This window comes from Carcharhinus amblyrhynchos, chromosome 4 (assembly GCF_965287045.1).
Source record: "Carcharhinus amblyrhynchos chromosome 4, sCarAmb.v2.hapA, whole genome shotgun sequence".
NCBI lineage: Eukaryota > Metazoa > Chordata > Chondrichthyes > Carcharhiniformes > Carcharhinidae > Carcharhinus > Carcharhinus amblyrhynchos.
This window is the reverse complement of record NC_137327.1, coordinates 57,252,626-57,277,281: the sequence shown is the minus strand read 5'-3', so window position 1 is coordinate 57,277,281 and position 24,656 is coordinate 57,252,626. Positions and strand designations below refer to the sequence as shown.

Here is a 24,656-nt window from a genome sequence, read left to right as displayed (position 1 = left end):
ACATTGTGCCACCACGCCATCCAGTTTCTGGTTCAAAGCATTTTAACTTTCAGTCTCTTGTAGAAATTCCTATTAGTAATCCAAAAAAGAAACACCAGTGTGCTGTAAATCTTGATTGATCTGCACATTAAAGAATCAATTCAAAATAATTGTTCAACACTTAAAATGGTGGTAGGGTGGGGAGAAAAAAAGATTTCAAAGTGAATGAAAAGTACTCACTGCAAACTATTACAGAAAAATTAAGTTTTTAAAAACTGACGATCCACATTTATAAGCGTGTGCATGAACAGCAGGTTAATCTGGACATTAAACTGGTAATAGTATACATAAAACAAATGTTCTTCTTTATAACTTTTCTTCAACCTCACTGTCAACAGGATAATAAAAATGTATAATCATTATTTAACTTTCAGTTATTGACACTTCAGCATCTGGATCTGAGCCAGCTTTAACTGTTCTGGCAGAACGCCAGAGTATTTTCATTAGATGCTGGGAAAAAAAGTGTGAAGAAATTAATGGCTGACTAACAAGAAATTCAGAGGTTAGGAAGAAGAGCCAGTAGGGTGGCTCAGTAAACACACATTACAAGCTTTCATTTTAAGATGAGGTAATGTAAAAATTCCTGTTTTAAAAAAACACAGCATGTGTAACAGACCAACCAATTAGCATCTCAACTTAAATTACTTCTCAATTTATTGCAGCCTCTTGTTAAATTATCCCCTTCCCTCCACAAGGAAGGATACATAACTCTTGAAGATCACGCCAATCTTTTCACAACTCCAAAATATCAGAATGTGACTATTTGATGCCATTACTCTAATGCTCCAGGGTACAACCTAATTTATCAAAATACCCCGGAGTTGAGCATCACTGCAATGCCAGTTTTATCTGCAATGCCCTTTTTGAAAGTAAAGAAATGAAAAACTCGTAGGTGATGGAGGATACAGTTATCTTAAATTGTACTGGCAAATTAGTTGTTGAAAGAGAGGACAAATCACTAACTTTTAAAGCAAATGTTTCATTCCTACTAGCCTCGTCTCCACATGGAATTACAGGAGGGAATGGTGCAATGGGCAGATCCAATCTGTCACAATGGAAAGATTGCAAGGCAACAAATCCACCATGAAAATTTCCCACACCCACCCCACCTTAACCCACCTGCTGCTGAAAATCTCCAAGTCTGTCACCTCCCAAAGCCAACTATAACACTTTTCTGGCTCATCTTCCTTTCTCCATCCTGAGTAAACTTCAAAACCTACTTATTTGACCATGTCAGAGACAAGCTAGATTCTGTCCTTATTCAGAGTCACTACACAGAGCATCCCATCAACTTTTCCCTCTCATTACGCGAGGCAGTCAAACTACCCCAAATTCAAAATTCCCTTTCCTAACAGCAAGTTTCAAGCAATAAAAGATTTGAACATAAAGCAAACTCAGCCCCATAAAACACAGTAAATAAGACCATCTGCAGTAAAGCCATTCCTCTCTCTCTCCTCCTCCTCCCCCCGACCACCACCCCCGGATGCCTAGAGTCTTACCCTAAGCACACAATTCAAAGAAAGAGGCATGTTAAGGTCATATCCTCAGGAACACAAGGTCACCAGTGACAAAAAAAAGTGCCATGCATTAATAACAAATGGCAGAAAGGCATTAACAGCAGCTGCCATTCTAACAGTTACTTAGCCACCAAGTCTCTGAAATAATTGAAGGTGCACACACAGAACACATTTGGGGTAAGATTGCAAGTTCCATGCTGCTAGTTTTAGCTGGCTACATAGCTGGTTTACTAGTAATTTCATGATTAGATGCTACCCTTTGCTCTATCAAAATAGACACTATTTAGTTGACAAGAACTATAAGAAAGGAAGAAAAATTATTTCCCATTGTGGAACTGCACTCCGTGCAAAGAAACTGGGAGAGAAGGAGAGAAACTCGATAACATATTTCAAGAGAAAATGAGAGAGCCAAATAAAAAGTTCTCTCTTGCACACATTCTTCACCTCCCCCTCCAATAAATTGACTCAACTGCAATATTAACAACTTTTGGTGCCGATCAGTGTCTAATTAAATTCCAGCTCAAATTACTGGCCTTTTAGCATACAATTAATTCCACGCTTCCCATGAGATCCTTAACAAAAAACTAAATCATGGGATACATTGGATTAAAGCTACTAATTTGCAGTGAAAAGTTGAGATATTACGTTCCTATACTGTCCTCTGCTACATATGCCTAATTTCTACACACCAGCATACTTCTCAATTGTACACTCTACCACCATAAATCTAGGCTCAGGCGAAGCCAGTAAAGCCAACAGCTTTTCTGGAGTAAATGTTGAAGAAAATTGACTGAAGAAATTTAAACAGAAAATTTGCATCCAAGGTCTACATCAAGTCACGAACAGTATTCAAAACTCTTCTTACTATAATGAGTTTTTTTTCCACTGCCTGCTTTGTGTACATCAGTGGATGGAGAATGTCCAGCACCAATTTGCTTCTCTTCAGATAGCCCAAATTAAATTTTATTCAAGACATTTGCAGATATTTCTTTACCCCATCAGTTTAAATTCTAAATTAAGACCATAAAGCCAAAAGAACAACTGCCTGCAACTATGGCTTCCAGTAAAGGACATTCTGAAATAATTTCTACAGCGTTTTAATTTGGCAGATCTGAGGGGTAACTTGGGTGACTCAAGACTTTCAGTATTTTAGAAAGGGTAGGGGAAAGATTCCAGTCAGAGACCAATTTCAAACCTTTACAGATTAGTCTAGTCATATTGGTACCAGTTCCTAACAGGCGATTTGAAAATGAATTGCCAAGTGAATTACAAACTCAGAGGCAAAGCTATTTTTAAAAAAAAAGTGATTTGTGAATCTTCAAATGACTTGTGAACTTTGTGCTCAAGGTGAAGGATGATAGCACACAAGGGACCAGAACACTTCCCATTTTAGGCATCTAGTGTCAATATTATTCACTCCAAGACCAAGAACAACATATAAAGTCCCTTCTACTCTTTTCCAACTACTTCAAAAAACATGCTTCCACTGCCATGTGACATTAAGTCAAGACAGCTTTAGTTCTTTATCTTAAGACAATGGGAAAAAGATTAAGTACTTTTTTTCCTTGACATGGAAAACGTTGACTCAAACACATCTAGGTGATAAACACAATCCACACATTAACAATTTTAATTATTTGCATGTACAGAATGAGAAAAATTCTGTTGGCAGTTCAGTGGGCATGTCTCATCTGGTGCATTAACCCATACAGAGCAAAAGGATAAAGATAATAGAGACCTAGCATATTGACTTGGCTGATCCTCAAATGAAGAGAAAAGCAGCCAACTATGCCTGGGTGTTTTACAAAAATTGGCTGTGTGGTAAATATCACATTGTGAGTTTAGTTCCACAAGCATTAACTGCCCGTAATACATTAGCTCAGTGGTCATAATGGATACCATATACAGGTGACCGTGGGCTTTTGTCCATAGTAGGGAAAGGTGTCAATTCAGCCACATCCTTTTCAGAGTTACCCTTTTCCCAACAAACAATAAATCCTGACTTGGTCAGATTCTCTCTTGTATCCTCGATACGGTTACAGTGGGCTTTCCTGAAACACCACAATCTAAGTGGCAAATACTCTCCATTACCATTACTTAAGAGCTGAAAGGTTTGATCCAGCAATTAAACAATGGTGACATATGTTCAATTCTTGATGGTACATGCTTGAAGGAAGGATTGGTAACTCAGCATCATCTGTACAAAGTAATCAACCGAAACCATTGCTATATCCTGGAAGTCCAGTCAGATCCAACCTTAACATCCAATCGAGAAACATCCGACTTCAGTATGATACTAAATTCCTAGTTTTTTTAAAAAAAAGCAGCTTGACTTGCATATAAAAGCCACATTGTGGGGATTTCATGGAAACTAACTGAAACTCACCATCCATTAGCCTTGATGATGGAGTAATTGAAATATCTTGAAAAGATGGTGGAGCAATGGAAATCAAAGAGACAATTGCCTGTACACAATGTAATTAGCACTGTTTGCCTTTTGGCTTGCTTCACCTACATAAAACACTGATATTTCTAAATTAGTAGCACGTACAAAGAAAACCTACTCCCGCTCATTACCAGTAAGCAAGTTGCTTCTTATGCTTGGAAGGGAGCTGAGAGCAGCAACAAATGGCAGTTGAATGGAGGTGTTTAAAAGCAGAGCATTATCATATGCGAATAACTGCAATGCCAGGAAAAAAAATTAAGCAGGACACATTGTTAACTGATTCGCAGGAATGAACCTATATATAGATCTCAAAAGGTCTCCAGCACAGCATTAAAATTAGTTCAGCACGATGGGGTCCCTCTTCTTTGCAATCAATGAAACTATACAGCTGCACAGCATTCTGTGGAGAAAGGTCAGATGAAGCAGATGCTGCTGGGAATTAATTAACAAAACCTTTATATACTCTAACAAAAGTGATTTTACATTAGAAGATATTGCTAATATTGACAGAATTTGAGGAGTAGTATAAATAATTGAAGGTGGGCTCACAATTTCAGCACCAAGATAAGGTAACCTTTATCCCAATTACACTGATACAAATCTGCAGGATTCCAAGTTTGATAAGGCCCTCCAAGCAAAAGGAGAAAATGTAGTTAGCCACATGAAATACTTATTTGTGGATTGAAGTCTAGATGCAGCCCAACTGCAATGGTTACTAAATTTTCCTACTCAATCTACTACCGTTAACATTGGAAACCCATAAAGTTCTACATCTCACTAAGTTTCTGCCTAGTGCAAAGTGCACTGTGTTTTTTTAATTGAATAAATGTTCATTTATCCACTACTTCTGAAGCCAACATCTTTGAAGGACAAAAAGTCAGTCTGCCAGTATTTTGATGCGATAATCTCAGAACTTGGATAGGTACAAACTGGTTAAGCATTGCAGGGCCCAATCGTTATCTTAACCAAGAACTTGCAACAGGGGCCTTGAACAAGTCAGTATGCTCCTCCTCCACACCATCCAGCAAAAATGAAGTGTAACTACCCAATCCAAAAGATTAGTTAGCTTAATGCAATTTCTGCCCTTCAAGGCTAAACAACTGCCAGAAATTATTCAGACGGCTCGATTATGAATTTTCATTCAAGAATGTCTGTCTATCAATGGTAAATCTACACAGGTAACAGACTGCTAATGATCAGTTATCAAGTAATCAAAAGACATCATCCTAATACTTCAAAACCTCCAGTATCACCCCAATTTAAAGAACCAGAAAAATAGCCATGATGCACTTCATCGGACAAAAAATTATAAAAAATTCATAATCTCAATTGAATACTGAAAAGTCCTCTTCCTCAAATCATGTGTCTCTTGCATCAACTTCACTCCCATCATTAACTTTGCTATACATAACTAGCAGAACCCCATCATACCCCTCAATTTCATCCACCGCTTCATCTCCAAGATGTGGAGGCACACAGGAAGTTCATCCTTCAATGACATAATTGCCACTTTCCCCACACTATCTCCATATTCAAAACCTTTGTTTACCTTCAAGAAAGAACCCCCACCCCACCCAACATCCCGCTTCTCCTAAAAATCTGAAGTTAAGAACTTCAATGCAGCTTGTTCACAATTGCTGTACATGCGCAACTATACTGTTAATAAGTATTCGACCGCAAACTCAATTATGTCCCCACAATGTTACTTGAGCTTTCCAACTTCGCCTCAAAAGACAGCAATCCACATTCATAATTTCCTAATCCAGAATTACGTGAAAAATTGTCTGAAACAAAAACCAAACCAATTGCTTTCTCTTCCCTGTCTCTTACACAATAAGACTAAGATATAGGTGCAGAATTAGGCTATTTGGCCCAGAGTCTGCTCAGCCAATGAATGATATGTTTCTCATCCCCATTCTCTTGTCTTTTCCCCATAACTTTTGGTCCCTTTACCAAACAAGCACCTGTCTTAAATATACTCAATGACCTGGCCTCCACAGCTTTCTGCGGCAATGAATTCCATGGATTCACCACCCTCTGGCTAAAGAAATTCCTTCTCATCTAGGTTCCAAAGGGTCATCCCTTTATTCTGAGGCTGTGCAATTGGATCCCTGTGAACTTCCTCCTGGCCCTCTCAAGGGCCAGCATATCCATCCTTAGTTACAGTGCCCAAAATTGCTCTCAATACCACAAAGCCATAAAGAGCCTCAGCAGTACATCCCTGCTGTTGTATTGTAGTCCTCTCAAAATAAATGCTAACATTGCATTTGCCTTTAACTACCAACTCATCCTGCAAGTTAATCTTACACAGTCCTTCCAAGTCTTTTTGAGCTTCCGATTTCTGAACTCATCCCATTTAGAAAATACTCTATGCCTCTATTTTTCCTTCTGAAGTGCAAAACTTCACTTCCATCTGTGAATTCTTTGCCCAAGTCCTTCTGCAGCCTTCCTGCCTCTTCAACACTACCATCCCTCCAACTATCTTTGTATCATCTGCAAAATACTCAAGTCATACTACTTTCATTTCTGGCTTACCATTGATATATCAGAAGAAATAATCAATAGGAGCCTGATTTTGCAATAATTCATCTCCTCTCCTTTCTCAAAATACTGACCAAAATTCCCTACTTGGACCTTAAAAATGACAGGAATGAGTGTGCTTACCTGTAGGCAAGTCTCAGGGATCAGAGACAAATTGATCAGATGACATTTACAATATCAAAAAAGGGAGGTAATTCAGCTGCTCCAATAAGAATTCATGACAAATCTGATTGACATAATTCCACTTTCTGGCCTACCACCTTGACTCCCTTGAGATCAAAAATCTAGTTCTTGGAGAATTGCGAAGTGATATATTGCACAGCGATCCGACACAAAGGGTCAAACTTTACTGAGGTCTAGGAGGTTGGACAAAAATTCACAACTCAGGTGAGCAGACAACTCAAAAACCTGAATAGCATAAAAAAGATGCAATGCTAAGTCTGCACAAAATGCGCCAGGCCAGCTGGAACAACACCCAGTTTTAAACCCTTTTTCCTTTACGAAGGATATCAAACCTAGATAGAAAGTGCAAAAAAAATTCACTGAACTCTTCTATCACTGATTATAATTTAGTGGCTGCTTTTCGTCAGATCACATCTATAAATTAATTCAAAATGGAGATGTTTGAGTAGTTAAAGCTGGAAAAATGATTTTTGCTGGTCAGTGACTCATCCAAATTCTAAAAGGTTTGGAATACAGAAAATCAAGGATCATGAGGAAGGCCTTATTTATTTAGTGACTCTCCATCTCAGAGCATCCTAACTCTTCACAGAAATCATAAGGTGAAGTAGTCAATGCTGAAATTAGTTAATCATGCCAGCCAATTTGCACACAAGATCCCACAATTAAATAAATGACCAGATAACTTATTTTAGCAATGGTGGAAACATAAGAACCTTCCTGCTTTTTCCTCCAAACACTTCTTTTATGGTCAGTTGTGGAAACATCTCAAAGTCACCATCTGACAATACAGCATTCCCTCAGCTTATGTTGTGTTCCAAATGGGGCATGCATCCACAGACTGACTTAATATTTGAGTGGACACTCAAACGTCACTAAATAATTATAATAATTTTATTCAATACACGAGTATCATTAGAATAGAGTAGAAAGAAAATCCACAACACATCCTTTCAGTTATGTTAAAGAAAAAAATGTGGCAGCCTATTCAGAAGGCAGGCAAATGTGTTCCCAATGTAAAATTCTACTATTTTAAATGAGAAAGGAGACGTTTAAGGTAGACTAAAACCCAGACTTTAAATGGAAGGGCTGCATTCAAAACATTACACAGACTAGCAATCTCATCCCAAATCGTGCAGCTCAAACGAAAACATATCTAGGCACAGCACCAACGATTATTTTGATGGAATAACCTTATCCAACATCTCCATTCCTATCCATGTATTGTGCTGACCTTTTTTGCAGTGGAAAAGGAGTTTGCTAATGAGATCGGGGTCAGGAATTAATTTGCAACTATGTAGCACCATGTCATGTCACTCAAGAAATCTGCCATAGTAATTTGCATGTATTAAATTACTTCTGTCCTGTCACTGAGCTGAATGCAACAGTCCTTTTGTGTGCAAAGTCCAGCAAATCACAATAAGAGCGTTGGCAAGGAGTCCAGGAAAATTCACCACTTCAAATAGTATAATAGAGCAGGCAGTTCTAACCTCCCCAGTCAAGGTCCTGCTATGAAGAATGCTATACTCAAATTGTAACTGATTAGAAAGTTATAAGAAAAATAGCTATGTTTACTAGTATGCAAAAAGGAAATAAGCTATTTTTGTTAAACAGGAATTTAGCAGAACCAGTCTTGGACTCTGAGCACAAAAGAACATAATATGCAGACCCACCTCACTCCCTTCTCTAAATGTGAAGCTATTTCCATGAAGAAACAGGCTCTTGGAATGTCTGCATAATAAAAGCAACTAATCACAACATACCAGAATCATTTAAATTGATTCTGGAGTTGTATGTAGATTTTCTGCAATCTGTTGCGTTTTCATTCGGTACTGCTGAGCACTGGACTCCACTGACCAATGAGCTAACCCATCCTGATGAGCACTGTGCACTATTAAAAATTTGCATCTCTTTACTTGGCCAATTATGTGTATTAAAAATATCTCACCTCTCCCCAATGGAAATTGGATTGTGTTCCCACTGTTACATTGGTCAAGCCGAAAAATCGTATATTGCAATTCTTTAAATCAAAAGAAGCTTTGCTCCCCTGGATGGGAAGTATCTCACTAAAACAAAATAGTCCCAATATTAATGACAACTTTGGTGCTTTCGACAAGCGACGCTGCCTTCACGCAGTTACTTGAAATATCCGGGGGGGGGGGGAGAGAGAAAGAGGAGGCGAAGACACACAAAGCATGGCGCTTCGCTTACAGAATGCAAAGTACGACTGGACCCAATCTCCTTAAAGTGAATTGCATACTCCGTGAGCTCGCCCGCCCAACAACCGGCACCATTTTGTTTGGTGGAAAAAAACTGCCCAGCACCCCTGAACTGGAAGGACAGGACACGTGTGTCTACACACAAAACCAAATCCACATCTTCCAGCATCGAATAATTGAGATATTAAACCAAACGCGATTTTCTCCAGAGTGCTGAACTAAAATACTGCCGCTAATCACGACATTCCAAGATCAATCAATACGTTATTGATATGTTGTGCAATCCACACTGGGCAGAACATGAATGGACACAACATGTTAACAGGGCTGCTGTGCTGCCCGATACCACGTTTCCGAGGACATTGTTACCAAGCTGCCGAACATGAGACACGTTTAGCACATTGATACCGTCGCGATGAAAAATACTTGGCGTCTCGCCATACCATGGTTTGTGGAAACAAAGAATTGACCAAATTAATTCCTCGAAACACGGCACGATCCAGCCTCGCCTCGCACATTCCAGATTTTTCTATGAGCACACCGCCCTTTTCGTTAACACCCGTTTGAATACACTGCCAACCGCATGTTAGATACCTGCATTTTACGACTATTAACCCAGAATTTCGAAAAATTATGCAACGGTTTCACATGAAAACGTGAATTTTACTTAATTCAAATACGTAGACAAGACAGCGAGGATGATAACAGTTATCAAGATGTCGAAAACTCCTGTAATACTAAGCCAAATGTTTAATCGAAATCAAAAAGTGAGGATTAATATTTATGATATTAGACTGAAGATAGGTTGCAAATCCAGTCAGAACACGTTGCCTCCAGATTGTTTCAATGAACTACAAATACCGGGCAGATTAAAAATTAAAAGTAAATCCTACACGGCCTCATTTTCGAAATGTTTGCGACCAGCTTAAATTCTTATACAAATTAAAATGATCTGAAAAAAAGGGGAACCCAGCACGTAAAGTAATTTCACAAACACAAAACCTCCGATCTTAAACATGAACACGAAGAAACAGTTTGAATTTGAAATAAGGTTTTAAAATATTGTTGGAAACATGCTGGAAGCAATTGTAATGTTTAAATTAGGTTAAACTCATACACAACTTAACTGATACGACCATTGGTGTCATCGGTATTAAATCAAAATATTTATAACATTAAGCCAATGTTACTGATGAAACCAAAGCAATTGGGTACAAATACTGAATTGAAAATAATCAAACATTACATTACATGAGAGATTAGAACGTATTTTTTAAAATCTTCCCAAATAACTAAAACCCTCTCGGTGCTACCTTTCAAAACACAAACATTTTCAAAGTTTTAAAATCTGAAATAATGCAACTAAATCGTTCGTCTTTACTTAATAAAAGAAAGATTTATTGCATTGTCTCCCGAAATTACGAAAAATGTTGCAAAACGAACGAAACGCGCTGCATTTTAACCCCATGAAACTAACGAAACGCGCTGCATTTTAATCCCGTGCAACCAACGAAACGCGCTGCATTTTAACGCCGTACAGCCCACGAAACGCGCTGCATTTTAACGCCATACAACCAACGAAACGCGCTGCATTTTAACGCCATACAACCAACGAAACACGCTGCATTTTAACGCCATACAACCAACGAAACGCGCTGCATTTTAACGCCATACAACCAACGAAACGCGCTGCATTTTAATCCCGTGCAACCAACGAAACGGGCTGCATTTTAATCCCGTGCAACCAACGAATCAAGAGTGTGAGCAAATGCCCTCCGGCCTCTTCACGTTTTGAAACCTAGTAAGTGGGCAAACCTACTTCGTTGTCGTGTTGCTGGCAGTAGCTGACCCGTTCATGTGTGAGCGGCAGGCTGGGGAAGGGCTGCTGGTTGTAGTGTTGTTGCTGCTGCCTGAATCGGTGGATGATATGCTCCTTGGTGAGGCGGACCCGCTGGTGAGCCCGCACACAGTGATCGCACAGATACTCGGCACAGTCCAGGCAGCGGGAGGTCACCGGGGCGCCCTCATCACACGAGCTGCAGCCGGCCTGCGAACTCTTGGGCCGGGGCCGGCCCCTCGCATTGCCCCCGCCGGGCTCCAGCTCGTCCTCGGCCGCCGATACCACGTCCAGTAGGTTGTTGAGCAGCAGCAGCTCGGCCGGCAGCCCTTCGCTGTCGGCGGGCGGCATCAGGCGCTCGCAGATCGGGCAGCTGAGCTCGGCCGAAGTGCCCGAGCACGACGAGGAGGAGGAAGAGGACGAGGACGACGACGAGGCCTCAGCCTCGGGGCCTGGTCCGTTACCCGGGCGGTGCCGGTTCGGCGGCGGGCGCTGTCCCCGACGCCGCTGGTGGTGGTGAGCCTCCAGGCAGGGCTGGCAGAAGGAGTGGCGGCAGGGCAGCAGGCGCAGCTCCTCGGCCAAGCCACCCGCTGCCGAGGCGGCCGGGGAAGGAGAGGGAGGGGGATGGGAAGGCCCGGCTGCCAGGCTCCGGGAGCGCGGCCCCGAAGCCGGCGGCAGGCCCCGGGAGTGGCACAGGCTGCACTGAGTGGCTTGAGCCGCCGGGGCCTCGGGACGGTTAGGGGCCTGCGGCGGAACTGGGCTGCCCTGGTTCTGGGCCTGAGGCGGAGCCGCCGGCTCCTGGCCGCAGAACGGGGCGGCCATGGCGGCGTCCGAGCGCTGGTAACAGCGCGGGTAGAAGCGGCCCTGGGCCAGCTCGGGCGGCCGCGGGGAGGGCAGCCGCTCGGCGTCCTCAGCGAGAACCGCTCCCCTTTGCAGCGACCGGGAAATCCACATGGAGCGACCGGCGGTGGCTCATATTCCCCCCGGGAGGCACCGGGTGTGTTGAGGGGGGGGTGGGAACCGGGGAGGGGGTGGAAACTCGCTCGTCTTGTATTGTCTCCTCACTCTAAACTCTACTAGGCCACTTTTCAATCCTCGGTGTTTCCTGGGCCTCTTCCTCCTCCCCCTCCGGCTCTCTTCAGCTGCGCCCCAAGCCGCTGCCTCCCGTTGCCGCCGCCACCTCGCGCTCCATCTTCTCGCACTTTCTCTCCGGCTCCCGCCGCCTCTTTGGACGTCGCCACGGGGTGGGTGGGGGGCGGGGCGCCGTTCCTGCGTCACGGCGTCACCCAGCGTCAGGTGCGTTAGGGGCGGAGCGAGACTTATACAACGACCCCCCTTTCTCTTGCACTCCGCTCGTTCATTCATTCATACATTCATTCATAATTTATTCCATTCATAAATCCGAAGAAATAAAAGTAAGTGGTGTCCCCTACCTCTGAGTTGGATTGACATGGCCCATCCGTCCACTCAGCTCAAGGGCAATTAGAAATGGGAAAAAAATGTTGCCCTTGCCAGTGATGCCCACATTGCATGAAAGAATTAACAAAAATATGCAAGAAACCTATTTAATACACATATATGAGTCGTGAGCAATCTAGGATCAATCTGCAGATCACAACTCTATGAAACCCTGGAGGAAAATCATCAGGGCATTTTAAAAAAAATCCAGTATTTTCTCTTTTGATTTAAAAAATTGTGCTTTTCAGAAAAACTTTGGACATTTCTCTTTACTAGATATATAAGTATTGAAAAATGGAAGGGATGGGCAAGGCTTTTTTGCTTAACAGCCGAACATATCCTCATGGGCAATGAGTTTTTTTGCTTTGCAATTGGTGTAAGAAGGCAGAACAACACTTAATTCCAGTTGGCAAACCTATCTCTGAAACAGAAGCTTTGGATTCAAGTCAAGTATTTGTCGATTTAACGGAAAGCATGTTCATAACATATCTGAAATCAAAACAGAAAATGCTAGAAATACTCAGGAGATCTGGCAGTATCTGTGGAAAGAGAAAATGGAGTGAATGTTTCAAGTCCAACATATATGTAAATCTTTTCATTAATGTTCTCTGATGCCCAAAGAGATTTAGGAATCCATGTACACAGATCAATGTAGTAGTCATATAAAAAGTCAATGGAATTTAGCTTCAGTTGATTCTGATATGTTGTTATATTGATGACCATTAGTTTCTAAGGTGTGCAATAGGAGAATGTGTCATTGTTCTGTGGAGGAAGAAACTGAGTTAAACTTTGGAATCCGGTGTGACTCTGGACTCAAAATATTAACTCTGTTTCTCTCTCCACAGATATTGCCAGACTTGCTGAGATTTTCCTTGGTTCCTGCTATTATTTCAGAATTCCAGCATATGTAACATTTTGGTTTAAGGTTGATCCTTCCAGAATGGCAGTAGGATCAGGAGAGTTTTCTGGTTAGCCATACTGCAGAAGCCAATTGCAAACCACTGCAGTACTCTGCTAAAGCATTAATGTAATGGAAGTCCATGGTCACCAACATCTTTGTAAGTCATAGCACCTGGAGGAGGAGGAACTCCACAACATTTCCCATTGGAGTTTGAATTACCTTTCAACTCAGGGTGGTGGTAGGGGGTGATACAACTTGGCTTCAGCCTGTTCCTTTCTTCATTAAAAATACATTTTACTTGTCAAGTTTTGTAAAAGTATCTTACATAACTGGAGTTAAGAAGAACTTATTTTGAGGCAGTAATATCAAGGAAGCTCATATATTCTGTGATGTTAATAAAAGGAATCTGAAAAAGTGGTTATGTGAGGTAAATCACCTGAAAAACATAAGAACATAACATAAGAAATAGGAGCAGGAGTAGGCCATCTAGCCCTTCGAGCCTGCCCCGCCATTCAATAAGATCATGGCTGATCTGTCGTGGCTCAGTTCCACTTTCCCGCCCTCTCCCGATAACCCTTAATCCCCTCGCTTATCAAAAACCCATCAACCCGCGTCTTAAAAATATTTAGCGAGGCAACCTCCACCACTTCAACGGGCAGAGAATTCCAGAGATTCACCACCCTTTGAGTGAAGAAGTTCCTCCTCAACTCTGTTCTAAACCACCCCCCCTTTATCTTGAGGCTGTGCCCCCTAGTCCTACTGTCCTTTCTGAGCGGGAAGAGTCTCTCCACCTGAATCCTATCCATCCCATTCATCATCTTATATGTCTCAATGAGATCTCCCCTCATTCTTCTAAACTCTAACGAGTACAAGCCTAGTTTATTCAGCCTCTCCTCATAGCTCAACCCCCTCAACTCCGGTATCAGCCTAGTAAACCTCCTCTGCACTCCCTCCAAGGCCAAAATATCCTTGCGTAAGTGCGGCGACCAAAACTGCACACAGTACTCCAGCTGCGGCCTCACCAGTGCCCTATACAGCTGCAGCAAGACCTCCCTACTTTTATATTCAATCCCCCTCGCTATGAAGGCCAGCATCCCATTAGCCTTCCTGACCACGTGCTGCACCTGCAGGCTGGGTTTTTGCAACTCATGCACAAGGACCCCGAGGTCCCTCTGCACCGTTACCTGCTGCAGTTTTTCGCCACGTAAGTAATAGTCCTTCCTACCATTATTCCTACCAAAGTGGACCACCTCGACTTGCCAACATTAAATTCCATTTGCCAGTTCCTGGCCCATTCGCCCAGCCTATCTAGATCCTTCTGCAGACTCTCCACACCCTCCGCGCAATTTGCCGTTCCACCAATCTTGGTGTCATCAACAAATTTCGACACCATACACTCGGTTCCCTCCTCCAGATCATCTATATAAATGGTAAATAGCTGAGGCCCCAGCACCGACCCCTGGGGCACTCCACTTGTCACCAACCACCAATCCGAATAGCACCCATTGACCCCCATCCTCTGCCTCCTATTTGACAGCCAATCCTCTATCCACGCTAACACCCTACCCCCAACTCCATGTCCCCTGACCTTCTGCAATAACCTCTTGTGAGGTACCTTGTCAAACGCCTTCTGAAAATCAAGAAAGACCACATCCACCGGCTCTCCTCTATCCACCGCCCTAGACACATCCTCATAGAACTCCAATAAATTTGTCAGACGCGACTTCCCCTTAACGAAACCGTGCTGCGTCTGCTCTATCAAGCAATTCCCCTCAAGATGCCTTGCTATTTCCTCCTTGATGACGGATTCTAACATTTTACCTACAACAGGCGTTAAACTAACCAGCCTATAATTCCCTGCCTTTTGCCTGCCACCCTTCTTAAACAACGGCGTAACATTAGCCGTTTTCCAATCTTCCGGCACTTGCCCAGAATCCAGCGATGTTTGGAAAATAACCACCAAGGCATCCACTATCACCTCCGCCATTTCTTTCAGAACCCTTGGATGCATTCCATCCAGTCCTGGGGACTTGTCCACAATCAGTCCCTCCAGTCTGTCGAGCACCGCCTCTCTAGTAACAATAATGTCATTGAGACCCTCCTGTCCTACCATCTTTCCATTGCTAACACCCGGCAAATTATTCACGTCCTCCTCCGTGAAGACCGAAACAAAAAAGTTATTCAAGGCCTCAGCCATTTCCCCATCCCCTACCACTAAGTCCCCCCTCTCATCCTCTAAGGGTCCAACGTTCACCCTAGCCAGCCTCTTCCTTTTTATATATTTGTAAAAACTCTTGCTATCCTTTTTTATATTAAGTGCTAGCCCAGCTTCATAGTTTATCCTACCCTTCTTTATCAACTTCTTTGTCAATCTTTGTTGACTTTTAAACCTCTCCCAATCCTCTCCTCGCCCACTACTCTTAGCTACTCTAAACGCCTCCGCTTTTAATTTAACACTTTCCTTCACCTCCTTCGTTATCCACAGCTTATTACCTCTCCTCCTACGGTCCTTTTTAACCATCGGAATAAATTTCTGCTGCGCACCAAGAAAGATCTCCTTAAAGATTCTCCACTGCTCCTCAGCAGACCTACCTTCCAACGCGCTCCCCCAGTCCACATTCGCCAATTCTTCTCTCATCCTTCCGTACTCCCCTCTATTCAAACAAAGGACGCGTGTCTGGGAACCCACTTTCTCCTCCACCATACAATGATCACTCTCCCCAAGAGGATCCTTCACCACAAGGTCCCTAATTCTACCCGCCTCGTTACATAACACCAGATCCAAGATAGCTCGCTCCCTCGTCGGCTCCAACACACACTGTTCAAGGAAACTATCCCGGCAGCATTCCAAGAACTCCTCCTCGAGCCCACTGCGTCCAACATGGGTCGACCAATCAATATGTACATTGAAATCCCCCATAATTACGGCAGTCCCATTCCTGCACGCCGCACTTATTTGTGCGTTAACAGCCCGCCCCACCTCCAGATCATTATTCGGGGGCCTATAGACGACACCCACCAGCGTCTTCCTCCCTTTGCTGTTCCTAATCTCCACCCACAACGATTCCACTTTCTGCTCTTTGGTTCCTATATCATCCCTTGCTACCACCCTGATGCTATCCTTAATCAGCAGAGCTACGCCCGCCCCTTTTTCCTTCCGCCTATCCTTCCTAAACACTTGATACCCCTGGACATTCAGCTCCCAGTCCCTGTCACCTTGCAGCCACGTCTCTGAAATGGCCACCAGATCATATCCATTTGTGCTGATCTGCGCCACCAGCTCATCCACTTTATTCCGCATGCTTCGTGCATTTAGATAAAGTGCCTTCATCCCAGCCTTCACCTGGACCCTATTTGCCAGAACGCCACCAACCATACTCACGCCCCCTACTCCCTTTATTATTGGGACATCCTCGGCCTCTTCCCTTACCTGTACCCTCTCCTTAACTTTAGACCCCGTAATGTCACCTACCCTCGCACCCTCCCCCCCTCTAATTAGTTTAAAGCCCTACCTACAGTCCTATTTACACGATTCGCCAGGACTCTGGTCCCAGCACGGTTCAGACCAACCCCATCCCACCCGAACAGGTCCCACCTACCCCAATACTGATGCCAATGCCCCATAAATTCAAACCCATTCCTCCCACACCAATCCCTGAGCCACCCATTCACTTCCTTAATCTTACCAACCTTACACCCGTCTGCACTTGGTTCAGGCAGTAGTCCAGAGATAACCACCTTGTCGGTTCTACTTTTTAATTCCATTCCCAGCTTTTCATACTCCCTCCCCAGATCCTCAGTTTGCATTTTGCCTACGTCGTTGGCACCCACATGTACTACAACGACCGGATTCTCACCCTCCCACTCCAGGTTCCTCTGCAGCCCAGATGTGACATCCTGGACCCGAGCACCAGGCAGACAACACACCCTTCTGTGCACTTTGTCATTGTGACAAAAGACAGTGTCAATACCCTTAACCCCACTGTCCCCAATTACGACTACGTTCCTTATCACCTTCTCTTTGCCTATATCCTGCGTCTGCATCACTGTACTGTGTGCAGTTTGCTCACCAACCTCACCTCCCTTGTTCTCATCCACACTGGACGCAAGAACCTCAAACCTGTTATGCAGATTGGGAGGCTGAGGCATCCGGTCCCCACCCTCCTTCCTCCGGTCCCCACGGCATGGATGGTAAATATCTAAACTTGGGTCTGACCCACTATGGGACAGGTAGTGAATGCTGGCAAAATAGACAGGAAATTCTGGCATCTGTTGTAGCTTTCTTTTATATCAGAATAGACATCAGTGGAGAAAGATTGTTCGTGCTGCATCCAACCCTTGGAACTCATGCCCTAGTCCCCACTGTTAATCTTTAAGCCACTTAGGCGTCTCTCACTCTCTGGAGTTCTCTCCCTAAACTCCACTGATCATTCACTTCTCTCTGTTGCTCAAATGTTCTTTGCAGTAACAAAAAAAAGTATCATTCACAGTTCTTCTTCTTCAGTTCTCTATCTGTAGGCAGACATGACCCACAATGCTAGGACTTCCACTATGGCTAGCATGGTGGCACAGCGATTAGCACTGCTGCCTCACAGTGCCAGGGACCCAGGTTCAATTCCTAGCTTGGGTTACTGTCTGTGCGGAGTTTGCACATTCTCCCTGTATCTGCGTGGGTTTCCTCCAGATACTCTGGTTTCCTCCCACAGTCCAAAGATGTGCAGGTTAGGTGGATTGGCTATGTTAAATTCTCCTTCATTGTACACATACGGGTGCTGGAGTATGGCCACTAGGGGATTTTCGTAGTAATTTCATTGCAGTGTGAATGTAAGTCTACTTGTGACTAATAAATAAACTTTAACTTTAGGGCAATGAGGCAAGTTCCAATCTGGAATAATTTCACAAAAATTTAAGGGAGGCTGGAACATTAGAGGAGAAGAATCTCCAATGTAACCCTCACAATGAAATTTAATGCTGGGATCAGATGTTACGCAGCTCTGAGAGGCTAAAGGAAGCAGGCCAATGGGAGTGGAGAATATAGCTTTGGATTACTTCCAGGAGAATGAAGTTAAGGGACAGTATTAAATATCACCACAGAAAGAAATCTTTGGTAGTGCTAAAAGTTAAATGGGGAGTTTATTTTTTTGTAGTCTAGAGTGCAGGTTGCCTACAAATCAGTGCTTAGTCAATATTGTTTTTAGTTCATCTGTTACAGTAAAAGTCTTAAAGTTTGAAATCTTGTCATGTGGTATTTCAGTCAGTCATTTGAATTTTATTAAAAGTTATCAGTGTCTGCAGTGATCCTAACACTTTGAGCAATCTTTTGGTCTTCCAATATCTATGTGGCTCGATATCAAATTTCCTCATTAATGCTGCGAAGGGCCTTGGGCTGTTGTTTAAGGTAACGTATAAATATAAGTTTATGTTGTTGTTGAATATCAGAAAAGCAGTCTGACCATGTAGAAGCAATTGGGCAGGACCAGTACTGGGTGCCAGTATGCAACGAAAGCTTGGCCCATTTTGCTAGTTTCCATAGCAAAGGTTTCCAATATTCAATCTCTCACATTCCTGGGAGGGGGTAATGAACTCCAGAATGACTAGCAGTCTCAAGCTTATGTCAGTTCTGAAATTAATTACTACATTACTTATCTGTTGTCTCACTGTCCACTTTTAGTTCCATTCCTTCCAGATAAACATATTCTTCTTAATTGCCAGCTTGGTTGTGAATTAGAAGGTTGGAGGTTAAAGCCCAACTCAAGGACTTGAACATGTTATTGAGACTGGTGCTCCATACTGGAGTAACCCACGCAATGCAGTACTCCATGGCACTATTTTCACTGTAGAGTAGAGGAGTTCTTCTGAGTGCTTTGGCCAATATTTATCTCCCAGTCAATATCATTAAAAATGGATTATTCGGTCATTATCAAAGTCGTCCAAAGATGTGCAGGTTAGGGAATTAGTGGGGTTAGGATGGAATAGTGTGCCTGGGTAAAATGCAGTGTCGATTATCAGTGCAGATTCAATGGGCTGAATGGCCTCCTTCTGCAATGTAGGGATTCTATGATTTTATAATTAAATTATCATAAACACAGGTGTTACTGTGATAGCTGCCAGATTCCCTACACTACATTAGTGGCCACACGTGCAAAGTACTTGGGGTGAGATTTCCAGCCTTTCTTGATGGCCGTACCCTCTCCTTGCAGCAGGACAAGTGAGCCATGTAAAACACTGTCGACATCAGCAGGATGCGAAGACCCCACTGGCTACCAACGGCAAGCCACCTTCACCACTAGAAAAGTGCCAGAACAGGGTGTTATGGGGGGGTGGGGAGAGGAATCCTGCTCTTTGATTTGATTTGATTTATTATTGTCACATGTATTAGTATACAGCGAAAAGTATTGTTTCTTGTGCACTATACAGATAAAGCATACTGTTCATAGAGAAGGAAAGAAGGGAGTGCAGAATGTAATGTTACAGTCACAGCTAGGGTGTAGAGAAAGATCAACTTAATGCTAGATAGGTCTATTCAAAAGTCTGACAGTAGCAGGGAAGAAACTGTTTTTGAGTCAGTTGGTATGTGACCTCAGACTTTTGTATCTTTTTCCCATGGGAGAAGGCAGAAGAGAGAATGTATAGGGTCCTTAATTATGCTGGTTGTTTTTCTGAGGCAGTGGGAAATGTTGACAGAGTCGATGGATGGGAGGATGGTTTGTGTGATGGACTGGGCTTCATTCATGACTCTTTGTAGTTTCTTGCAGTCTTGGGCAGAGCAGGAACCATACCAAGCTGTGATACAACCAGAAAGAATGCTTTCTGTGGTGCATCTGTAAAAGTTGGTGAGAGTTGTATTGGGCATATCAAATTTCTTTCGTCTTCTGAGAAAGTAGAGGTGTTGGTGGGCTTTCTTAACTATAGTGTCAGCCTAGGGAGACCAGGACATGTTGTTGGTGATCTGGAGACCTGAAAACTAGAAGCTCTCAACCACTTCTTCATCCCCATTGATGTAGTCAGCGGTATGTTCTTCACTACACTTCCTGAAGTCGATGACTATCTTTTTGGTCTACCTTTGAGATGGAGATGAGAAGTCTTTTCTTTGAGGGTTCTTGTATTTGGAATTTTCTTCCCCAATCACTTAATTTATTCACTGCAGAGTTGAAAATATTTTTGATAGACCATTAGACCATAAGAAGTAAGAGCAGGAGCCCTTTGAACCTGCTCCATCATTTAATAAAATAATGGTTGGTTTAACGCTCATGAAGTCCACTTTCCCTGCCTTCTCTCTGTAACTCTTCATTCCCCTACTAATCAAAAGCCTATCCATCTCAGCCTTGAAAATGTTCAAGGATTCAGTCTCCACAGCTTCCTGAGGTAAAGAATTCCAAAGATTTGCCACTCTTCTTCCTCAAATCCATCTTAAATGAGCACCCTCTTATTCTGCATCTTCACCCTCTGGTCCTACACTCTCCCTGAGTGGAAACATCCTCCCAACATTTTCCCTGTCTAACCCCCTTATAATCTTACTTTTCAATCATACCACCTTGCAATCTTCTGAACTCCAAGAAGTACACACCCAACCTGTCTAATCTTTTCTCAAAAGGCAATCCCTCCATTCCCAGGATGATTCTAGTAATGTGTGCCTCTAATGATATATTTTCTTTAAATAAGAGGAACAAAACTGTACACGGTATTCTAAATGTAGCCTCATTAGTACCATGCACAGTTGTAGCAACACATCTTTAATTTCATATTCCACCCCCTTGAAATAAAAACTAGAATTCCATTTGCCTTCCCTATTACCTGCTGAACCTGTATCCTAGCTTTCTGGATTTCATGAACAAGGACCCCCTAAGTGTCTTTGTGTGCTACAGCTTTCTCAGTCTCTCTCCATTTAAAATATCTGCCTTCTCATTCTTTCTTCCAAAATGAACAATCTCATATTTTCCCACATTGAATTCTATTTGCCAATTTTTTGCTGACTCTCTTAACCTGTCAATGTTTCTGTGTAAACTATTTATATCCTCCCTCTACCCTCCCCGCCACCTTTTTTCATCCTCAGATTGACTAAGGAGTCAAGAATTATGAGGTAGCAGACAAAAAAGTGGAGTTGAATTCACAATCTGATCAGTCATGATCTTACTGAATGGTGCAGCAGCCCCTACCGGCTGAATGGCTTACTCCTGCTCCTAGATCCTATGTTCCAATGTCCTTTGTACTTGGAGAAAAGCACCTGGGAATATCCAGAGGTCATGAAGGACACTTTGTTTTATTACTGATGGAGTGCTGCAATATTGGCTATGATGCCTTTTAGACAATGGTCAACCAAGACCCAGTTTGCTTGTTGTGGTATAGATAGAAGAATCTGCAGCATAATTTGGTTGCTGGCCAAGAGTCATCCCTCCAGTTCAACCAATAAGAACAGATGAACTGATTGCTGTCATTTCCAGTGCTTTGATGTGTACAGATTGCAGTGTAATATTCTCTGAATGACAGGTAGCAGCTCCCACTAAATCCACAGTCCCTTAGAAGGGCAGAGGGTGCATGGGAAAGCTGTAATTTCAAAGTTGCATTCCAAGTCGCACAACATGTGAACTTGGACATATATTGCCATCCTTTCATTATCAGTGGTCAAAATCCAGTGATACAATAACATACAATGGTCTTACCTTCCTTAATTCAACGCAGGAACTCAAATAGATGATTCATCAACACTTTCTTAAGCACAGGCAATAAATGTTGGCCTTGTCAACCTCATCCTTATCCTGAGAATGACACCAGTGGCTTCCTTTGCCACCCATACTACCCTGACACATATGGCATTTCATGTCAGGGTTTCACATATAGAATCCAGGATACCCACCTCACTCAGGATGTTGGTAGACTGGTGAGCTTCTCTCTCATTTTGCAGATGCATTTCAAAGGCTACGTTGTTTGGAACACTTTCAAAGGCTGTTAGATTTCTCTAGTTGGCCCATTCTTGCTTTCCCATCTGGCTATTCTTCAGGCTTATTGCTTTTTAATAGTTTTGCTCTGTTGCCTGCTTTATTACTTTCTGAAATGTGAAGTCAGGATCATGCTAAATCCGTGGGTGTTAGTCTTCACAGTCGGCTAAAATATGGTTATGACTCTTTTCATTTTGTTGGGTGTTGTTTTATTGAAGGTTACATTTCTGTGCACTAGATAAAGTCTCTAATTCTTTACAAAACTGTCTAATGACTGTCTTTCAGTTTAAATGAGCAGGTTTATAAAAGCTTCCTCCGCTTCCCACTAGTCAATGACTCTCACTACCTTTTAATACAAAATGGAAAATTCCCAGTATCATTCAGGTCTCTAGAATAAACTTACACCAGCTTTTAATGTATGTGTGTCTTGTTCCTTCTCTCACTCTTGCCATCTCGTGGATGGTGTACTGTGGTATGGAGACATGGCTGTGACTCAAGTCATCAAACTCTCATCTATTAGTCAAGAGGTTGCACATTCAACACTGCTGCAGAGACTTGATCACAAAATGCGAATTGGCACTGCAGTACTGAGGGAATGCCGCACTGTTGACATGACATTTTGCAAGATTAAATGGATTCGAAATGTTAATCTGCTTCTCTATTGAAGAGTTATATAGACTCGAAATGTTAACTCTGTTTCTTTGTGGAAGAGTCAAATGGACTCGAAATGTTAACAATTTTTTTCTCAGTAGTAGAGTTATACAGACTCGAAATGTTAACTCTGTTTCTCTCCCTGTAGAACAGTCATATGGACTCAAAACTTCAACTATGTTTTTCTTTGTAGAACAGTCATGCAGGCCTGAAATGTTAACTCCATTTCTCTGTGGAAGAGTCAAATGGACGTGACATCTTGACTATGTTTTTCTCTGTAGAAGAATCATACCGACTCAAAACATTAAATATGTATCTCTCTCTGTGGAAGAATCATACAGACTTGAAATGTTAACTCTGTTTCTCTCTCTGTAGAAGAGTCGTACAGACTCAAAATGTTAACTTTGTTTCTCTGTAGAAGAGTCATACTGACTTGAAACGTTAACTCTGTTTCCCTCTCTCTGGAAGAGTCATACAGACTCAACGTGTTAACTCTGTTTCTCTTTCTGTGGAAGAGTCATACAGACGCGAAATGTTAACTTTGTTTCTTGGTAGAAGAGTCATACAGACTTGTGATGATACTGTGTCTTTAAGAAATATATTTTGAGTCCTGATTTTGTGCAGGATTTTTTTAAAGTCTGTTCTAACATTAGTGCTGCCCAGTCTGTAACCAGTAGCCTCTGTTGTTACTGCAGCAGCACAATTGTTCCCAATTGCTAGAATGTTTGTTTTGATCAAGGCTAATGCTGTTCCGTGATTTTAGTGTTTTCTCTTGGAGTTTTTCAGAGAAGGACTTGATTAGGTTGATTGATAGAAAAATCAGATGGCTGAGTGGAGCTAGGCTTACACAGAGAAATCAAGCTCATTTTGCTGCTTGGAATTGTTTGAGAATCTTTTTTTTTTCTCTGCATTTGGAGACTCAGTTCTGTAAACAAAAAGTCTCTTTCTCTGGGATTTTGCTGTTTGGGATGGATCTTTCTTTGAAGGTTTCTGCATGAGGATCAGAAGATAGGTGTCTTTCAGTACTTGTCTTTATGGGGTTAACGCCTTATATTGATACTTTATAGTAAGTTGACCTTTCTCTTCACCTAGCTATGACTTGAATACTACATTCTACATCTTCTTTCCTTCTCAATGAAAGGTATGCTTTGTTTGTATAGCACACAAGAGACAATACTTTTGCATACTAAAACATGTGACAATAATAAATCAAAATCAAATTTCAATTTTAAAAAAGGCTGAAAACATACTCAGTATTGTAATGAGGCGGGTAGAATTAGGGACCTTGCGGTGAAGGATCCTCTTGGAGAGAGTGATCATTGTATGGTGGAGTTTCTGGTGCAGATGGAGGAGGAGAAAGTGGGTTCCCGGACACGCGTCCTTTGTTTGAATAGAGGGGAGTATGGTAGGATGAGAGAAGAATTGGCGAATGTGGACTGGGGGAGTGCGTTGGAAGGTAGGTCTGCTGAGGAGCAGTGGAGGATCTTTAAGGAGATCTTTCTTGGTGCTCAGCGGAAATTTATTCCGATGGTTAAAAAGGACAGTAGGAAGAGAGGTAATAAGCCGTGGATAACGAAGGAGGTGAAGGAAAGTGTTAAATTAAAAGCGGAGGAATTTAGAGTAGCTAAGAGCAGTGGGCGAGAAGAGGATTGGGAAAGGTTTAAATGTCAACAAAGATTGACAAAGAAGTTGATAAAGGAGGGTAGGAGAAGCTATGAGGCTGGGCTAGCACTTAATATAAAAAAGGATAGCAAGAGTTTTTATAAATATATAAAAAGGAAGAGGCTGGCTAGGGTGAACGTTGGTCCTTTAGAGGATGAGAAAGGGGAGCTAGTGGTAGGGGATGGGGATATGGCTAAGGTCTTGAATAACTTTTTTGTTTCTGTCTTCACGGAGGAGGACGTGAATAATTTGCCGGGTGTTAGTGATGG

The 24,656-nt window shown here is 42.5% G+C and overlaps 1 protein-coding gene across 1 annotated transcript in view; it reads right to left on the bottom strand.

Annotated features, from left to right (window-relative positions):
- Window positions 1-11,977, bottom strand: part of trim71 (tripartite motif containing 71, E3 ubiquitin protein ligase) — a 53,677-nt gene extending 41,700 nt beyond the window's left edge. The window contains exon 1 of the mRNA XM_080187211.1: window positions 10,762-11,977. Within this exon, the coding sequence (XP_080043337.1) occupies window positions 10,762-11,733 (972 nt within the window). The 5' untranslated portion in view covers window positions 11,734-11,977. The remainder of the gene's footprint in view (window positions 1-10,761) is intronic.
- Between the last annotated feature and the right edge of the window lie 12,679 nt (window positions 11,978-24,656).